Source organism: Ailuropoda melanoleuca, chromosome 6, assembly GCF_002007445.2.
Source record: "Ailuropoda melanoleuca isolate Jingjing chromosome 6, ASM200744v2, whole genome shotgun sequence".
Taxonomy (NCBI): Eukaryota; Metazoa; Chordata; class Mammalia; order Carnivora; family Ursidae; genus Ailuropoda; species Ailuropoda melanoleuca.
This window is the reverse complement of record NC_048223.1, coordinates 64,983,749-65,002,137: the sequence shown is the minus strand read 5'-3', so window position 1 is coordinate 65,002,137 and position 18,389 is coordinate 64,983,749. Positions and strand designations below refer to the sequence as shown.

The following is an 18,389-nucleotide window of genomic DNA, read 5'->3' as shown; positions in this document are numbered from 1 at the left end:
AATAATAATGTATCAGTATCAGTTTATTAGTTGTTTAAGATTTTATTTATTTATTTGACAGAGAGAGAGAGCATAAGCAGAGGGAGCAACAGGCAGAGGGAGAGGAAGAAGCAGGCTCCCTGCCAAGCAAGAAGCCCAACATGGGACTCGATCCCAGGACACTGGGATCATGACCTGACCCCAAGGCAGACCCTTAACCAACTGAGCCCCCCAGTGCCCCTCAGTTTATTAGTTGTGACAAATGTATTATACTAGCATACGATGTAAATAATAGGGGAATCTGAGCATGGACCGTACAGGAGCTCTCTGTATTACTTTTGCCACTTTTCTGTAAATATAACACTATTCTAAAATTAAAAGTTTATTTTTAAAGAAAGCCACAGAAGTAGGTGAGAGGTCACCTAGTCCTTGTAGATGAAGGGAGCAGAGAAAAGCCCTCCTGTCTGATCCTGAAGCAACTGTGATATTTGGAGGTCAAGTATAGGAGGAAAACCTGGCAAAGGAGATTGGGAAGTAGCTACCAGGGGAGTAGAAGGAAAATTGGAATAGGGTCTCACTGAAGTTAAGACAAAGCCTTTCACCAAGAAGAGAGTGGTCAGCTTTGTCAGATGGTCTCCAAGGTCAAGTACAGTGAGGAATGGAAAACGGTTGTTGCAGCTGGCAGCACGGAAATACTGCTGACCTTGCAAGAGCAGTGCTGATGGAGTGATGGGGACTGAGCTGGATTAGGGATACTTAAAGAGGAAATTTTGTCTACATTTGGAATTTTTAATTTTAGCATAATAGTGGTCTTAGGTGTAACTTATAGAACTAAAAATCTTAAAATTATAATCTAAAATAATCTTAAAAAGAAGAAAATTTATCTGCCTTTAGTATGGCTGTACATTTTTTTTTTCATTAGCAAAAAGATACTAAAGAGAATTTGGGGGCAATCAGAAGGGTATGAGCAGAAATAGAGTCATCTGGAATCCTTCTATCCCAAGGTGGTGTTAATATTTCAGTGTTTTCAGGTGTCTCCTTTCCCCACCATCCTGCAGTGTTCCTTTAGATGGCTGGTTTCATACAGATTATACACTTTCATACTTGCTTCATTTTGTTTAGTGGTTTTTGTCATGAATTGCTTTTAATTAATCATCTTTTAAAGTTGCAGCCTTGAGTTTGAGGACAGTGAAATAAGTCTTACATCTTCACTTTGGTTAATGCATTTCTATATGAGAGCAAGAGAAATTTATTATAGCCGTAGCTTTGAAAAGCCGTAGTGTTTATTAGTAGACTGGTGTTTGGGGTTTGGCATTTTCAACCTAGGTATTTTTGGATTCTCATCCTATATAGTATTTGTGGGCCAGAGGGTCAGACGCATGATGATTAGAACTTAAGTGAAAACAAGAAGTACTAAGACACATAAGAGCTTAACATCAATAACAGGGCCTGGAGGAGGGTGTGGGGGGGGCGGGAATACGAGAAACTCTTTACAAGAAACTTCACAAGGCCAAGCAAAATGAATTTTATGCAGAAGGTGAAGTAGCTGAACTGCAGGACATCCACTCTGTGGAGGGTTATATGCTGTATGATTTCATTTCTAGAACATTCTCAAAGTGACAACATTACAGTGACAGAGAACAGATCAGTGGGCGTAGGATGAGAGGGAAGGTGTGACTAGTGAAAGGAGTGACACGAGGGGGTTTCTTTGTGGTGATGGAGCAGTTTTGCAGCTGGTCTTGATGACAGTTACTCAAATCTACACATGTGATCAGATTACTTTGAGCTGCGTACACACGTGCACACAGGAAGAGCACAGTAAACACGGATGAAGTCCAACTCTAGTCTGTACCTTTGTCACTAGGAGGGGACCTGTGTCAGTCTCCCGGGGTTGATACTGTGCTGTGCTTCTGGGAGGACAGCGTTGGTGGAGGCTGGCTGCAGGGTCCATGGGAACCCTGTAGTGTGTTTGCAACTTCATGCGAGTCGTAAATGGTTTCAAAATAAAAAGTTATAATTGAAAAAAATCTAAATTGTGTAAGAAGAAGAGATTCAAAGAAGAGAGAGCTACCAGCTTAGAGGACTTTTGAGATGGGCCTTAAAGGAGCTTCATGAGCTGAAGCTTAATGAGGCCATCGTTGGCCAGGCACCCTCTGAGTACTTTGTGATATTTACTCATTTCATCCCCACAGCAACCTTTTGAGGCCACTATAGTAATCTCATTTTACAGTTGATGGATCTGAAGTCCAGTGTCACTCAGTGCCAAGTGGCAGAACTAGAGCTCATATGGCCATCGGCTCTAGGGTCTAGGCTGTTTGCCTCTTCAGAGCCTGATTGAGGTCCTGATTGACAGGGGGAAAGTACAGAGAAGCCACCCCAGGCAAAGGGGTATGAACTGAGCAGTAGTGGTCAGAAGCAAGAGGGATAAGGTCACTGTGGTTCTTATCAGTGGCTTCCCTGAGGCCCTGCTCCCATAGATTCTGATATTTGATTTGGGCCTGAGCGGGGGCTTTGATAATTGTGTTGAGAACCACTGACCTACAATATTAAGAGGTAGTTTGGAGCCAAGTGCAGAGACCTTTGTAATAGCTAGAGATTTTTTTTCTCTTCAGTATAGGAAGACAATAGGGAGTCTTTGGAGATTCTTGATTAGTGTTTAACATACCAGTAATTAACCTTGTAATGCTACAAAATAGGCTACATCTTTCTTCTTCTTTCTTCTTTCTTCTTCTTCCTTCTTCTTCTCCTCCTCCTCCTCCTCCTCCTCTCTGTTTTGGGATAAGGATCCACTTTCATAGCCTTTCTCTTAAATTTCATCACTTTCCTAAGAAACAGAATTAGGGTTGTATTCCTCAGAGCTGTTTAAATAAAACCTCTTCTTTTCTCCTTCAGCTGAACGAGGTCCTTGTGGTGAAAACAAACATGGCCACTTAGTTTCCAAAGACTTAGACTTTACTCCAGACCTCCATTTTGTATGTGTGGTTCCCCACATCCACAATTGGAATGGAAACATGCCAGATAGAAAGCAGTATTTGATAGTCAAATCAAGAAATGAAATAAACTCTTGACTTTAGATGTTGAGGGCACAAATTCTGGGACAAGACACACACAGGTAGGCTTGGTGGCTGCGTGTCTCAGCCATGGAAGCTCAAAGAAAAGTATCCTTAACAGCTTAAAGAACTGTGCTCATTACTTCAAGCCCCCTCCTTAATGCCTATTACCCTATCCCCTCCAGCAACCCTCCAGCAACCCTCAGTTTGTTTCCTATAGTTAAGAGTCTCTTGTGGTTTGTCTCCCTGTTTTCATCTTCTTTTTCTTTCCCTTCCCTTATGTTCATCTGTTTTGTTTCTTAAATTTTACATATGAGTGAAATCATATGGTATTTGTCTTTCTCTGATTTATTTCACTTAGCATAATACCCTCTAGTTCCATCCATGTTGTTGCAAAAGGCAAGATTTCATTCTTTTTGATGGCTTAGTAATATTCCTCTGTGTGTGTGTGTGTGTGTGTGTGTGTGTGTGTGTGTGTGTGTGTGTGTACGTACGTACACACGTACCACATCTTCTTTACCCATTCATTTGTCGATGGACATCTGGGCTCTTTCCATAGTTTGGCTATTGTGGACACTGCTGCTATAAACATTGGGGTGTGTGCCTCTTCAGATCACCACATTTGTATCTGTTGGGTAAATACCTAGTACTGCAATTGCTGGGTCGTAGAGTACCTCTATTTTTAACTTTTTGAGGAACCTCCATACGGTTTTCCAGACTGGCTGCACCAGTTTTCATTTCCCACCAACAATTTAAGAGGGTTCCCCTTTCTCTGCATCCTTGCTAACTTCTGTTGTTTCCTGAGTTGTCAGTTGTAGCCATTCTGACTGGTGTGAGGTGGTATCTCATTGTAGTTTTGATTTGTATTTCCCTGATGCCGAGTGATGTTGAGCTTTTTTTCATGTGTCTGTTTGGCCATTTGTTTATCTTTGGAAAAGTGTCTGTTCATGTCTTCTGACCATTTCTTGACTGGATTTTTTGTTTTTTAGGTGTTGATTTTGATTTAGGTGGTTTATATATCTTGGCTATTGTGGATAATGTTGCCTGATGTTGAGCATCTTTTCATATGACTGTTGACTGTTTGTATGTCTTTGGAGAGCTGTCTATTCAAGTCCTTTGCCCATTTTTATTTGGGTTATTTGTTATTGAACTGTAGGAGTTCCTTATATATTTTGAATACCAATCCCTTATCTGATACATGGTTTATAAATATTTTCTCATATTCCATGGGTTACCTTTCTGTTGATTATTTCCCTAGCTATAGAAGCTTTTGAGTTTGATATAGTCCCACTTGTCTATTTTCTGCTTTTGTGGCTGTGATTTTGGTGCCACATCTGAGAAATCATTGCTAAGACCAATGTCATGAATTTTTCCTCTGTGTTTTCTTCTAAGTTTATAGTTGTAGGTCTTATGTTTGAGTCTTTAATCCATTTTGAGTTGATTTTTGTGTATGGTATAAGGTAGGGGTCCAGTTTCATTCTTTTGCATGATGGATTGTTAGTACCATTTGTTGAAGAGGCTGCCCTTTCCCCGTCATGTACTCTTGGCACCTTTGTTGAAGATTATTTGACCTTTTGTGTGAAGACCTATTTCTGGGCTATCTGTTCTTTTTAGGACTTGACTTTTATATCCCCTTTTACCCAGGAGGCCATTTCATGAGCCCAGCACTCTTCTCATCTGTATTAATTTTTGTTGATGACTGAGAACTTTTGCATTTTAAAGTCTTCTAGATGGTTGAGGACACCACACAATGGAGTTTGCAGTAATACTTGTTCTTGTTGTATTTCAGGTCTGTCATATGCAAGTCACACAGTTGGTTTCACGCCACCAACTTCACTGACTAGAGCCGGAATGTCTTACTACAATTCCCCGGGCCTGCATGTGCAGCACATGGGAGCCTCCCATGGCATCACAGTGAGTATCCGTAGGGGAGGAAGCCACCCTTGACTCCTGTTGGTGGTAGCAGCTTCTCCTCAGGAGACCAGGGGTGATGCCCTTCGACCTTGACCTTTCTTCTCCCTCCCACCGGAAGTTTGATACCAAATTCTGGTGTGGAAACTAAAATCCTTCCCAGGAGACAAAACTTCAGCTTCACTTTCTGTGAAAAATTATGCTTTGTGAAATGTAATTTGAACTCTGGCCAGCTCTTTGCCATAACAAATCAGTGCTGGTTGCCGCAATGTCGAAAATATTTATTGTCTGCGTCTTCACAGTTCACTGATCCTCAGTATTCTTCTTGAAATTAGCCCTATTTCTGGTTTTACTCAGAATTTTCTCTCCTGGAATTAGAAGGAGCCTTAAGTGCGTTTGGTTCAGACTTCACTCGGGAGTTTTTCTTTAGAGCTGGTCATTAAGTTGATTACTAGAGCAATTAGAAATGTAGCTAATGGGGGTTTGAGGATAGGAGAGAAGTGAGGGTATTTCCGATAAGGGAATCCTTAACAGAAGACTCTTATTCTACAAAAGCAGGAGGTAGTTCTGAAGCTGTTTTTATTGGTTTGATGGGCTTTATGTCAAAGAAACATTTGGTTGGACTGCAGCTTTCAGGCTGTTGACAACTTACTTGAGTGATAGAAGGAAATTGGGGACATACAGGGGACAGAAAAGATCAGAGTGGAGGATGACCGCTGTTTTTTAATTCTAGGACTGTCCCATCGAAGAACCCAAGTCCAGTAGTTAGGTCAATGCAAGTTTCATAGTAATTTTGCATAGCTTTTTCATGGGTATAGGTGCAAACGCCACCTGGTTTACGTTTTCATCAGTCATTCAGAAACCAGTAGGATAGACAAGGAACTTGCTAGTTTCTTTCTTTCTTTCTTTCTTTTTTTTAAGATTTATTTATTTGACAGAGAGACAGCCAGCGAGAGAGGGAACACAGCAGGGGAGTGGGAGAGGAAGAAGCAGGCTCCCAGTGGAGGAGCCTGATGTGGGGCTCAATCCTGGAACGCCGGGATCACGCCCCGAGCCGAAGGCAGACGCTTAACGACTGTGCCACCCAGGCGCCCCGGAACTTGCTAGTATCTTGTCTTTGTCACTCTCCTTTTTCACCAGCCCCCGCTTGTCGGGCTGTTAGAAATGAGCCGTCTGGACCCAGACTGACCTTCTGTTCTGTCCTTTCTACAGAGGCCTTCACCACGGAGAAGCAACAGTCCTGACAAATTCAAACGGCCCACGCCGCCTCCGTCTCCCAACACACAGACCCCGGTCCAGCCCCCTCCGCCTCCACCCCCACCACCCATGCAGCCTGCAGCCCCCTCGGCAGCCACCGCGCAGCCTGCCCCTTCGCAGCATCCGGCGCACCCCTCCTCCCAGCCTTAATGCACGTGCTTAGTCTGCAGCTCCCGTCGGGACTCGTACAGTGGAGCCGTCTACTCAACGCCAAAGGCTTCCTTCCCTGGCATTTTTGGATCTGACTTATTTGCACTGAGGTTATCTAGGCTTCACTATTGATTGTGTTGTAAGTGTTTGTCGGAAACGCAGCCAGTGTTGTGGGCCTACAACACTAAACAGACGACTTTTTCCATCAGTGTTTTACTTGAATCTACACGTACGTCCATTCCCTGGCTGGAACATGTGCTATTCGATATTTGGTAATTCAGCAGCAGTGTGCAATTTTTGCTTGGCCCCAGAGCTTCATTTTCCTGGCTTTTAGGTTTGTAAAATAAAAAGGGATATCTTTTTTATATTTTTTTCATGAATTTGCAGAAAATTACTGAGCTGTTACTCCCCCCCCCCGCCCCCCATTATAATGGTGTTTACCAAACATACCCATAATTCAGCACTACAATTCAGACCTTTGAAAATCTAGCTTTCGGTGTAGAATGGAAAGTTAGATGCATCAGTGCCCAAGACAATATACTCTTTAGTAGAGCTTTCTACAGATACACTTTTTATAGGTTATTTTCAGTATATGTCAACATCCATGTCTCTTGTGAAACAGGCTAAAGTGATGGATCACATGGCTGTACCTTACCCACATACACGTGGGATGGATAATTATTGTATATTAAGGTGTGATTCTTTCCTTATCTGTCGTGTTAACCTACCCAGACCGCCCCCTCTAACACGAGTCGATAAATGTTGTCCTGCCCACCAGTGGTTTTGATGGCTGATTAGACACATTCTTTGATTTCTGCTGCAGAAGGCAACGTGATTGTAACAAAAACAGCTATTTTCCCCTTTCCATTCTTCATGATCCCCTAAAATAGAGTTTGAACAAATATTTTAAAGGTGCAAAATATTATTAGAAAGTACTATTTGAAATGAACATTATAGGAATATCTTGGCATAATGGCCACAGAATACCTTATTGCTTGGCAGAAAAGGCAAGAGGTGAGGAGAAAGTAGCACGTTAGCTTGACGAGCGCCTGTGTCGCCCGGTATAAGCAAGTGCTGTGTACAGGCAGATATACTCTGAATACATTATTTCCATTCATTTAGCACAAATAAATCGTTTGGTTTCACTTGGAAGTGGAACACTGAGTCACTCTTTTCTTAATACTTGCAACATCTTTATTTTTGCTTTTCAGCAGTTACTGTTTGTACTTTGGTAGTAAAGTGATTTTTACCACCTGTGTTTGCATATTTATATATGCTGTGGACGAAAATAACTTACTAGAGAATGTATATTTTATGATGAGAATGTGTATCTGTTGGATATAATCAGAGAACTGAAAATTAATTTATCAGTAATTTTTAAGAGTCCATGTTTTGTGACACCCATCTCTAATAGCTAGCTCTTTATTGAACACACTCCTAACAATAAGGAACCGTGACATTGTAGATATTTAATAGTGTACAGTATAGAAACTTCCATTTTTGCCTTCGAATGTGTATTTAAGAATTACAGAATGAAACGAGTCTTGTTGGAAAATAGTGTTTGACTAGCATTTTAAGAACCTGACAGTAAAAGCAACAATAGGATTTTTCACCTCTTCCTGCTTCCACCACTGAACTTCACTCCCCAATTGGTCTATATAAATTTTATTTATAATCTGTATGTAATAGACATAATCATAATACAGTTCTCAAATGAGGGGGAAAAGTTTGGCATTTAATTACCAAGGCTTTAGGTTTTTAATTTGATCAGACAGGGTCATAGCAAACCCGGGGATCTCACCAATAGCCCGCTGCCCCTTGTGGTACATTGCCATTCCGAGGAATTCTGAGAGGAGGCAAACCCATTTTGCCTTCATGGTACAGTTCTTGGTTTTTCTCGTAGGAGAAGTATGGTCTATGTTTACAAGACTCTTTCGCGAGCTGATAGAATTTAATGCTGTTGGATAGTGGCTTGTGCAAACGAGAAAGTCCACAACATAATGAGCTTCCCTCCGCTTCCTGTCAATGGAGTTCCCTCCCAAAAGCACAAAAGTCAAAACATTGCCATATGGTAAATAAAAAAGCACTTGGCGTGAGCAAACCATTCCTGACAAATGCCTTTTAGAAACAAGTTCTTGACTTTCAGACTTTGCAGAAATGGAGTGCCAGTTCCCCTAGACTCGTCAGTTCATTTCAAAATAAAACACAGCTCCTTCAAACAGCACTTTTTCAACATAAATCTAGTTGCCTCTCCCTGCGGACATTCAGAACTGATAGAACAAACACTACTCTTTTGAATCTATGCTGTTTCAGGTCCTTCTCAAGCGGTCTCTGAGCCTGGGTGGCGCCCGTCACATGTGGGCAGTGCACCTGCCAGAGCCGTTCTTGGTGATCGTTTAGCCACCAGGGGCCCATCAAATTCAGACCCCAAGAGCATGGAGGCCAGAGTCCCCTCACCCACGGGAGGATGACTTAACCACGGGCGCTTCTCATGGGGGCTGAATGGGGTAACTGCCATTCCTGCGGCCCATGTGCCCTACAGCACCCTGGAGCGATTCCCCGGGGGCCTTTGTCAAATCGGGAGCTGGCCCGTGGGCAGGCGGCTTCAGGAGCTTCCTTTCCCTGTCTTGCCGACAGAGACCCTTGGCTACCACTGTGCTGCTACTAGGATACTTACTCCGTTGCCAGATTACCATGCCTTTTATATAAAACCAAATTGACTTCTCTAATAGCTGACACCTCTCTGGGCTCTGAACTGCTTTCTCTCATCAAGCATGCTGGCATTCTGGACAGAATTCTAGAATTTTGGCAGATGGTGGAAGTATTTAAGATTTGATTTAACTTGCTCCTTTGTTAATGGAAAGGAGTTTAAATTCTGAGCTCCTGAGATACCACAACCCTGGGATGAATGTGTGACCAGAATGTGGCTTTGGCACCAAGGGCTGCTGTCCCTTGGTAATTGGCTTCTAACTGATTTGATCAGAGATCATTGATAATGTGAATTTTTGTTAACTGTTCCACTGTAAGAGAGTAGAGTATGTATCGCCCTTTGTTAGGTAGGCATGGACTTTTCCTGCACAAAGCCTTGCTTGTAGAGGATGCCCAGTAAGGCAAGAAAAAGCGTAGTAACTCGTGCTTTGAGAGCGCAATGTTTTTATCTTACAAGTACAGAAGAATCATTCCCATGTAACTTGATCTTCTGTCTAGTACTTGTCTTATAGGTAACCAACACTGAAAACTTCGTAGTGGTAACTACCAAAGAAATACAGAGTAAAACAACCTTTTATTTCCAAATTTATTCAAGAGCCAGCCATTGACGCTGCTACACGAGTTCCCTGCTCAAGAGCCATTGTAAGAGATTAAGGGGTTTCTAGGTTTTCGTTTCTGGTTTCTTTTTCTTGTTTTCTCTTTTCTTTCTTTCTCTTTCTTTCTTTCTTTCTTCCTTTCTTTCTTTCTTTGAACACACACACACAGCTGTTAGCATGAAATTATGGGGAGCATTTTCCAGAATGCTCAGCAGTCGTGGTAAACGGCCGAGCCCTGGTTGCCTCTCGCGAGGCGGTGCAAGGAATCCTGTGTTCACCACAGCGTGGGTGCTGTGTGAGCACGTGTGTGTGTGCATTGATGCCTTCACTCGGGTTACTGCTCACCTTCAGTTCTTGACTTGGTCTGCACCGTCCTCGAGATTGTCGTGTACGTCTTGATCTGAACTTCATCCTGGCAAAAACAAAGTTGCAGGCACAGCAGTGTAAGAGTGCATTCTTCCGGAAGAGGCTTTGATCAGGTTGACCCTGAGCCTTTGGACTTTATTTGGAACTCTGCATGGAAAGCAAAAATGGACTGTCCAACGGCAAGACATCACCAAGGAAGAGAGGAGAGCCCCATGCTAGCATGTCTGCCTCTGCATCTCCGTGCACACTGTATTTCATGGTAGCTTGTTTACAACTTGACTAGGTTGGCGTTCTGGTAATAGTGGCAATCTTGACATTCTTGGTCAGAGTTTAGAGAGATGTAAGACTTCAATTAATGTCTTATCTACTTTATGTTGATTAGTCTTTGATACATGTGCTGAATCAGAAACCTAAATAAAGATAATTTTTTAAAATGCACCTCTTGAGCCTTAAAACCTCTTTCTTTCTGGTCTTTGAGTTGGAAAATGAACATCGTTTCCCTGTTGCTTCTGATGGACATCTGACTTTGATTCTAATCCTAAAGGCCGCCTTAGAAAGTAAACTTAAGGACAGGACACGGACGGGGCTGGTACTGTTCTGTTTCTTAAACGGGGCACTGGTTCCCTGGATGTATTGAATTTTTGAAAATTCATGGAGCTGTATGCTTATGATTTGTGCACTGTTGAAAGTCTGTGTTGTATTTCAATTTAATACTATAAACCGAGGGGATTATGAAAAGTGACACCCCCAAAACTTGTATTACATATAAACATATATGTGTGTCTGTACATACGTGCATGCACACGCACGCACACACGTACTTAGGCTTTGGTTATGACCTCCAGTATATTTGCAAGCTTACTCTTAAAGTCCATCTTCGTGGTTTCCCCTTCCTTTTGTAGGAAGCACGGCTCCAGGTTCACTTCCAGGTTTGAGTACCAGCTCTTTAAGTGAGCCAGGTACTTAGCGTGTCTGGAAGTGCAGTTCCTTCCCTGTGAGATACATTATCTGCCTCGCTAAGATGAGAAACCAGGAGATGGAAGCCTCGAGTGCAGTCCTTCACACAGGAAGACACGCACTGGTCCTGCATGCATTCGTTTGGGAAGAAACTCAGAATGGGTATTTGGGGTGACATGTTATACACGTTTGGGGGCTGTATTGTTGGTCAGCTGCACCTGAGGAAGCCCTAGCATTCAGTGGGGAAAAGCATGGTATCAAGCGGGATCCTGTCTTTGGAGCAATAGTCTTCAAGAACCTGGCTGTGATACAATCTTACTGGGGCAGACTTTGAATGTAGTGCCTTTTGTGTTTAAAAGTACTAAATGGACCTTGAGAGACTCTTGACCTCACTCTGGCCTAAGCCAGATTCCATGTTCACTATGAGTTAATGAAAGATTTTAATTTGGCTTTTGATCAAGGCCTCTCTACTCCTGGCAGCTACTGGGTTTTAGTGGAAGATGTTGCCCAAAAAATGGGCCAGGATCTCTGAATTCAAGTCTGTGCCTCATTTGCCACCCTCAGTTTTCTAACCTGTGTAGTGGGGATAGCCATTCTAATTTCAGGTAGAGTATGATGAAAGCAAGATTTAAAGTGCTTTAACAACAAAGTTTAAGCTACGCGTGTACTCCTTGTTTCTTTTAATACATTTTAGAGGCCGTGTTTCCACCAAGTGCATCTAAAATTGAAACTGTTGATGGAAATTTTGTGTTTGTGTAAATAAAACTCTCTACGTAAATCTGGGTCTTTTTTACTTTTTTTAAGGTTTTGTTTATTTATTTGAGAGAGTGAGAGAGCACAAGCAGGGGCCAACAGTGAGAGAGAGTGGGGGAGAAGCAGGCTCCCCGCTGAGCAGGGAGCCTGATGCACATCTCGATGCCAGGACCCAGAGATCAATGACCCAAGTCAAAGGCAGACGCCTTAACCAACTGAGCCACCCAGGCACCCCTGGGTCTTTGTTTTAATGTCTCACTATTTAAATTAAAAACTCGTGGAAATAACAATTGTATTCAGTCACTGATGTCTAATCCAGCCCAAACTTTTTAACATTCTCTTTAGAAACAGAAGGCGGCAGTGCATGGTAAATTATGTTTCATGTCTAATTTTTATTTTGACATGAGAGATTGGATTACTGTCCCTCAAAGTTTTCTGATATCATCCCTAAATCCCTATTACGTTGAATGCTATTTGAACTAGATATATTTAGAGCTTTTTCTGAGGATCGTATTTTCTGATACCCTATGAATGATTTAGTGCAATTTTCAAGATTACTAATTATCCCCAAAAGAGATCTTAGTAATTACTTAAAAAAATTTTTTTTTAAGATTTTCTCCATTTATTTATTTGAGAGACAAAGAGCGTGCAAGAGTGGGGGGAGGGGCAAAGGGAGAGAGAGAAGCAGACTCGCCTCTGAGCAGGGAGCCGGACCCGGGGCTCCATCGCAAGACCCTGGGATCATGACCCGAGCAGAAGGCAGACGCCCAACCTACTGAGCCATCTAGGCGCCCCCAAATTTTTTTCGTCTTAAAAAGGAAAAGCCAGACTCAGAAGTGAAACGGATGATAGAATTAGTAGACAGGGATGTGAAAATATTCTCCGTGTGTTCAAGAAGGCAGAAGAAAGTGTGAGCCTGATGAGAAAAATGTAAAATATAACATAGACCCAGACTGGATTTCTAGAGACAAAAAAAAAAAAAAAAAATCTAATATCTGAAATTTAAAACAACAAAAAAGTTGCTACTTACATCTGTGGATTTCTGTTTGTGCTCTTAAATATTCCTTTAAAGGGCAACGTTTTCCTGACCTGTAAAAAAAAAAAAATGGAAATGGGGTCAGTAGGATCCAATGAACGTGTTAAAACTTCAGAGAGCGTAAGTTTCTTCATATCGCGGCTTCGTAAGGGTTGCGAGCCCGGGAGTGTGGCGCTGGGGGTACAGCGCCGTGCGATCCCACAGCCCTGGAAGAGGTGAGGGTCAGAGAAGGCTTCCCCAGGAGCTGACCTTCAGCGGACCCCCGAAGAGCTGTTCGGGGTGTTCGGGACAGGAGGCCACGTGTGTGAGAACCTGGGGTAAGAGCACCCATGCACCTTGACGGTCTGCGTTTCCTGAAAGCAAACCGAGACAAGGACGACAAGGACTTGGGTGCAGGAAGCTGGCTTGGGGGTGACTCCCCGGGGGTGAGAACTCAGAGAAAGCGGAGACCCGATGAGCCTGTCCGCCTTAGGGGCAGCCGGAGTTCAACCCCGCGGGTGTCCCTGAGGAATCATTTAGAAGTGCCTCAGAATCGTCCCAGCAGGAATGCCGGCCTCGGAGTCACCAGCCCCTTTCACCTGTTGGCCAAAGGTGCCCTGGGGAGAACCGCCTCCACGTCTGAGCCTTCTGGGTTGTGCGTGAGGCTTCCTCAAAAGCCTGAGGCGGTAAAGCCACGAGCGGCCGCTCCTGTCTAACGCGGGATGCTGGCGGGAGGCGTGGGTGCTTGTGGCCAAGGCGGGTGGGCTGCGAGGGTGAGGCCTCACGTTGGGGGCCTGCGAGCTCAATACCTCTCACCATCCGTTGGCTTCGTCTGCAGCACTCATGAAATACAAGGGTTTTCCCCAGGAGCTGAGAAATGCAGCGTGTTTCACTTACCTTCTTTTCCTCCAGCTTTATTGAGAGACGATGAACACACAGCATTGTGTACGCTTGACACGCACAGTGTACGGATTTGATGTGCATGTGTATTGTGGAATGATTGCCACCGTACAGCAGGTGAGCATAGCCACCTCGTGTAGTTACAATTTATGAACATTTGCAATACTTTTTACCCTAAAATGAGGGAAATTCTTATTTTACGAAGATCCAGATTCCTGATTTCTCTTGACAAATACGATTACAGCAGGGCCTGGTCCCTCCGCTGCACGAGCACATGGGGCTGAGTGGCAGCGGACCACAGGAACACCTGCCCCTCTCGGAGCCCAGCATCCAAGTTGCCACAGGGGGGTTCCCGCAGGCTTCCGAGTTTGTAAACCACTGGCACCGCGTATTTGAGGAATGAAGGAAGTCTGAGATGGCTAGAGGTGTGTGCGCAGGGTAAGACGGAAGGCAAGGAGCAGGGCAGCCGGAGGAGAGAGGCCTCTGCCCGCAGCTCCCGGCGCGGGTGCCCTGGGGATACTGAGGCCGTGTATCAACACCCGAGGGACTCGGGAGCCTCATAGGGAAAGTTGGCCAAGATTGGAGGCAGGATTAAAGCGTTCCCGGATTCTCTTCGCTGTGGTACGAATTTGTCCCTTGCTCTCTTTAAGTTCTATACACACGTGGTTTCAGCGACCTGGGCTGAGGACAGGCCCGGGGGTCTAGAACCCTGGAGATCAGTCAGACAGGGCTGTGTTGGTAAGTGTTTCACATTCTGCTCTCTCGAGATTAAGCCCTTCTGCCTTTTGAGTGTCAATTTGTGGGGTGTAAATAGTCCCCAGCAATGTGATTTCATGCCTCCCTGTCCAGTCCTTGAACTTGTGGGGAACTCGGCTGTCCTGCACCATTACCACTGTATTTTCACCATAGAGACAGGTTCGTTGTAAATAACGTCGAAAGCGTAATATAGTAAAATGCAGTAAATTACTTAGGATATATGATGTTTTCAGTATTTATTAGCTGTTTGTACTATAATCATTTAAATTATAAATTTATATAATTTAATTTTTAATAGTGTCTGTGTTTAACAGCCAGCTGACAAAATTCTCGGCATTTCCACAGTAGGCTCTTGGGAGCCTGTGGAGGCTGCTTTAGGCACCTCCGGCTGGGAACAGGCTGTGGTGGGGTGGCTGGAGGTCAGAAGATGCTCCCGTATCCCAAAGCCTCTGCTGTGTCTGTGTCCTGTTGCAAAGGAGGATGTGGTGCCAGTGGGGAAAGTCATTTACTGTGGGGACCTCACGCCCAAGCCCCGCTGCAGGCCGACAGCAAGCTTGGGTCTGGACTCAGCTGAGGACAAAGGGTGGGGGAGACTCCCTCAGCACTCTCAAGGCCCTGAGGCAGCCATTCTCGTGGGACGGATCCCAGGCATCAGGTGCAAGCCATGGCCTAGAGCCGGCACGCTCCCCTCGGGAGCCGGAGCGTGCAGAATCTCGGGCAGCACAGATCTCCCGCCCGACTCTGCCTTGACTTTCTTCCCTGCCACCCTGGTCTGCAGCCTGGGCTGGGGGCTAGGAATTCTCTCCTCTGAAACAGGAGCATCACAGGGCGTGTGGAGGGGCTCTGCGAGGAACTCGTGTTCGCCCTACTTGTTGGAAGCCGGTCTAGACTGCACAGGCTGCCCCGTAGCTCACTCCCCTTTGTTGGACTATAAACTGACACCCACGTTTAATGGCCTTGGGGCGAATCAAGCAGTTAAGTGGCAAGGCCAAATCATCGGGCTCCAGAACTTTCGATCTCTTGATGGAAAAGAATGTGGGGACAAAGTGGATGGATCATTGTGAGGCACGCCTCACAGACATGGAATTCGGGAGCCGTGGCCCTTGGCAGCTGCCACAAAATCCTTGGGAAGCTGTTGGGGATATAGTGGCACAAAAGGCAGGGGCGGTGGGGGGAGGCTCAGACTGGAGGGAAGGGAAAGCTGCGAACTTCATTTGGTGAGGTCCCTGACCTATCTGAGTGTCCATGTGTGGGCAGGCTGTGCTCTTGGAAACAAGGCGGCCTGTCCCCAGGCTCAGTCCAGCATCTGATACACCAAGATGCTTGGATCAAAGGGGAGATGGATTGAACTCTCCCTGGTTAGTTGATATGAAAGATGTATTGTGAATTTCTTTTCCAGCTATGATAATGGTATCATGGCTATTTCCTTTTCTCTTTTCTTTTTTGTCCTTGTCAGTGACTATTTCCCTGAGAACTTGGGCCCCAGATCCTTGAGAAATATCAGGACCCTGGAATGAAGGTGCTAGGGAAGGCCACAGAATCAGAAACCCATCTGGGCAAGATTCTGGGTTTACCGTGAGAACTTTCTCGAGGGCTTTAGGCACATGATGTGCTGGAAGAGCTTTCCCCTTAAATCTGAGTCCAAAGGCTTACTCAGCAGAGCCATCCCCTGGTAGAGACAGGTTGCCAGAGAGGCCACAGAGTACGGCTGGAAAGGACAGAGCTTGAATCAGCAGAAAATGCAGGTTTGGGGTGAACTAATTCTTTCCTGACTCATGACTTTATGGGAGTTTCTAAATCTTTCCAGTCTTGCTTTGTTACGTGTTCCAACTTCTTATTGATGTATATGATACATTCAGCCCGTTTCTTATCTGTAAATAAAAACAATATTTCTAAAAGAAATGCATCTTTTAGAAGTTCATAAATAAAATATTTACAAAGCCATGATAGAATGTTTTGGGTTTGCTTTAAAATAATTTATGGGGGGGGCGCCTGGGTGGCACAGCGGTTAAGCGTCTGCCTTCGGCTCAGGGCGTGATCCCGGCGTTGTGGGATCGAGCCCCACATCAGGCTCTTCTGCTATGAGCCTGCTTCTTCCTCTCCCACTCCCCCTGCTTGTGTTCCCTCTCTCGCTGGCTGTCTCTATCTCTGTCAAATAAATAAATAAAATCTTTAAAAAAAAATAAAATAAAATAATTTATGGGGGGAGGATGAAGAAGGGGGTGTGAGCGTAGATAAAGCAGGATGGGCAGTATGCCGACTGCCTAAATTATGTGATAGATTATTCTCTGCTTTGGTATGTTTAAGATTTTCACAATAAATTTTTCAAAACTAGAGGGATCAAGAGATTTTTAAAAAGATTTTACTTATTTATTAGTGAGAGACAGTGAGAGAGAGATCACAAGCAGGGAAAGAGGGCAGAGGGAGAAGCAGACTCCCCACTGAGCAGGGAGCCCGACGCAGGACCCGAGGGGATCAAGAGATTTTAAGGATGGAAAGGAAGAAGGGAGTTTTGAGAAAGACAGAGCTAGAGATGTCACCATAGGAAATTCTAATTTTTGCAAGAAGGTGAAAGCATTTCAGACACCACCCCCCAAAATGCGAACCATGGCGAGAAGTTGCTCTGTACCCAAAACAAGTTTATGACTGTGAATTGTGGTCTCTGAGCAAGTGAATTGATATCCTGGTAAAGTTAAACACAAGGATATGTTCTCTCCTTTAGTCCCTTTTTGTTCCCATGTACACATTTCCATAGACAGTAGGGATCAGCTGATGGGGGCTTCCCCTTTGCTTGGGAAACACCACTGCCTGCAGCTGTCCCAGGGTGTTCAAATTTTTTAGTTGAGATGTACTGTGGTTGTCATGGTTTAAGATGACCTTATGGAACTCTGGGACTGTAAGAGGCCTGGGAGTCCTGACCAAGGTCCACGAGTAATGAGCCTTCTGAAGAATCAGTCAAGTATGGAGAGAGACCCTGAGTAGTACACCTGAGTTCAAGAATGACATGAGAGAGAGGAAATCACTGGGCTTTATTTCGCTTTGGCGTTTCAATCTCTTTGTGGAAATATGAGGCTCAAATTTTAGGTGCTTTTTAAATTGCTGGCCTTTCTCTGCGGTAAGTGTTCATGACTCATTGGATAAGCCCTTCAGGTGATGCAATGCATAACCCCAGGCTGGGTAGCACGACGGGGCATAAATCAAGGTGACGTGCAGAATTCTCTGAGCGTCGGCTCTCAGGTGGGCTTCATACCCAGTTTAACAATCTCAGAGCTTTGCAGAAGCTTCTAACTTGCTTGCTCACTAGCCCTAGGTCAGTACTTAAGAATAGCAATTTAAAAGAATTCAAATGGCCACACGGATGTGGGCAGCACATTTCTGATACTCTGAGCTCCAAGGGATCATCACCTATTTAGTCTTGGCTGTGACACCAAATGGTTTTACTAAAACTAAATGTAAAGAAATGTGGGGTGGAGGAAACCTTTACTATTCTCTACTCTCCTCCTAACTTCTCCACAGGGATAGAATTTGTTAATTTGCCTGGGTTGGCCTCTAGGACAATGACAACTGAGTCATGAATCAGCAGAAGTTGGATTAGATTCTACTGGTAGCCACACTTCCAGTCATTTTCCTAATCCGAGGAACCCTGTCTTCGAGTTCCATCCCCTCATCTGAAGAGGTCCTAGGTTTCCTTGGTCCTGAAGAAAATACTTCAGAGAGAGGTTTGGCTCAGTTATCCAGAGTTGCGTTACTGAGATGGGAGTTAAATAGCAGGTTGGAGGAAGAGACGAGTGGTTTTATTTGTAAAGCATTTAGAAACCAAGTTCTTTTTTATGTTACTTATTCTCCGTGTACTTTAGGAAAACAAGGCCTTAAATTGGCATCAAGACGTTCAGTTGCCAAATAGCTTTTCCCACCACTTAGACAGAGTGCAGGTTATTTATGGTATTGGCCTTTTTTTTTTTTTTTAATGCATTGAGAATCTCTCCAAAG

The 18,389-nt window shown here is 44.3% G+C and overlaps 1 protein-coding gene across 1 annotated transcript in view; it reads left to right on the top strand.

The window, feature by feature from the left end:
* CCDC6 (coiled-coil domain containing 6) overlaps positions 1-10,456 on the top strand; it is a 109,097-nt gene extending 98,641 nt beyond the window's left edge. Inside the window, 2 exon segments of the mRNA XM_002915097.4 lie at positions 4,819-4,943; positions 6,153-10,456. Coding sequence (XP_002915143.1) covers positions 4,819-4,943; positions 6,153-6,347 — 320 coding nt within the window. The 3' untranslated portion in view covers positions 6,348-10,456.
* Positions 10,457-18,389: the final 7,933 nt, after the last annotated feature.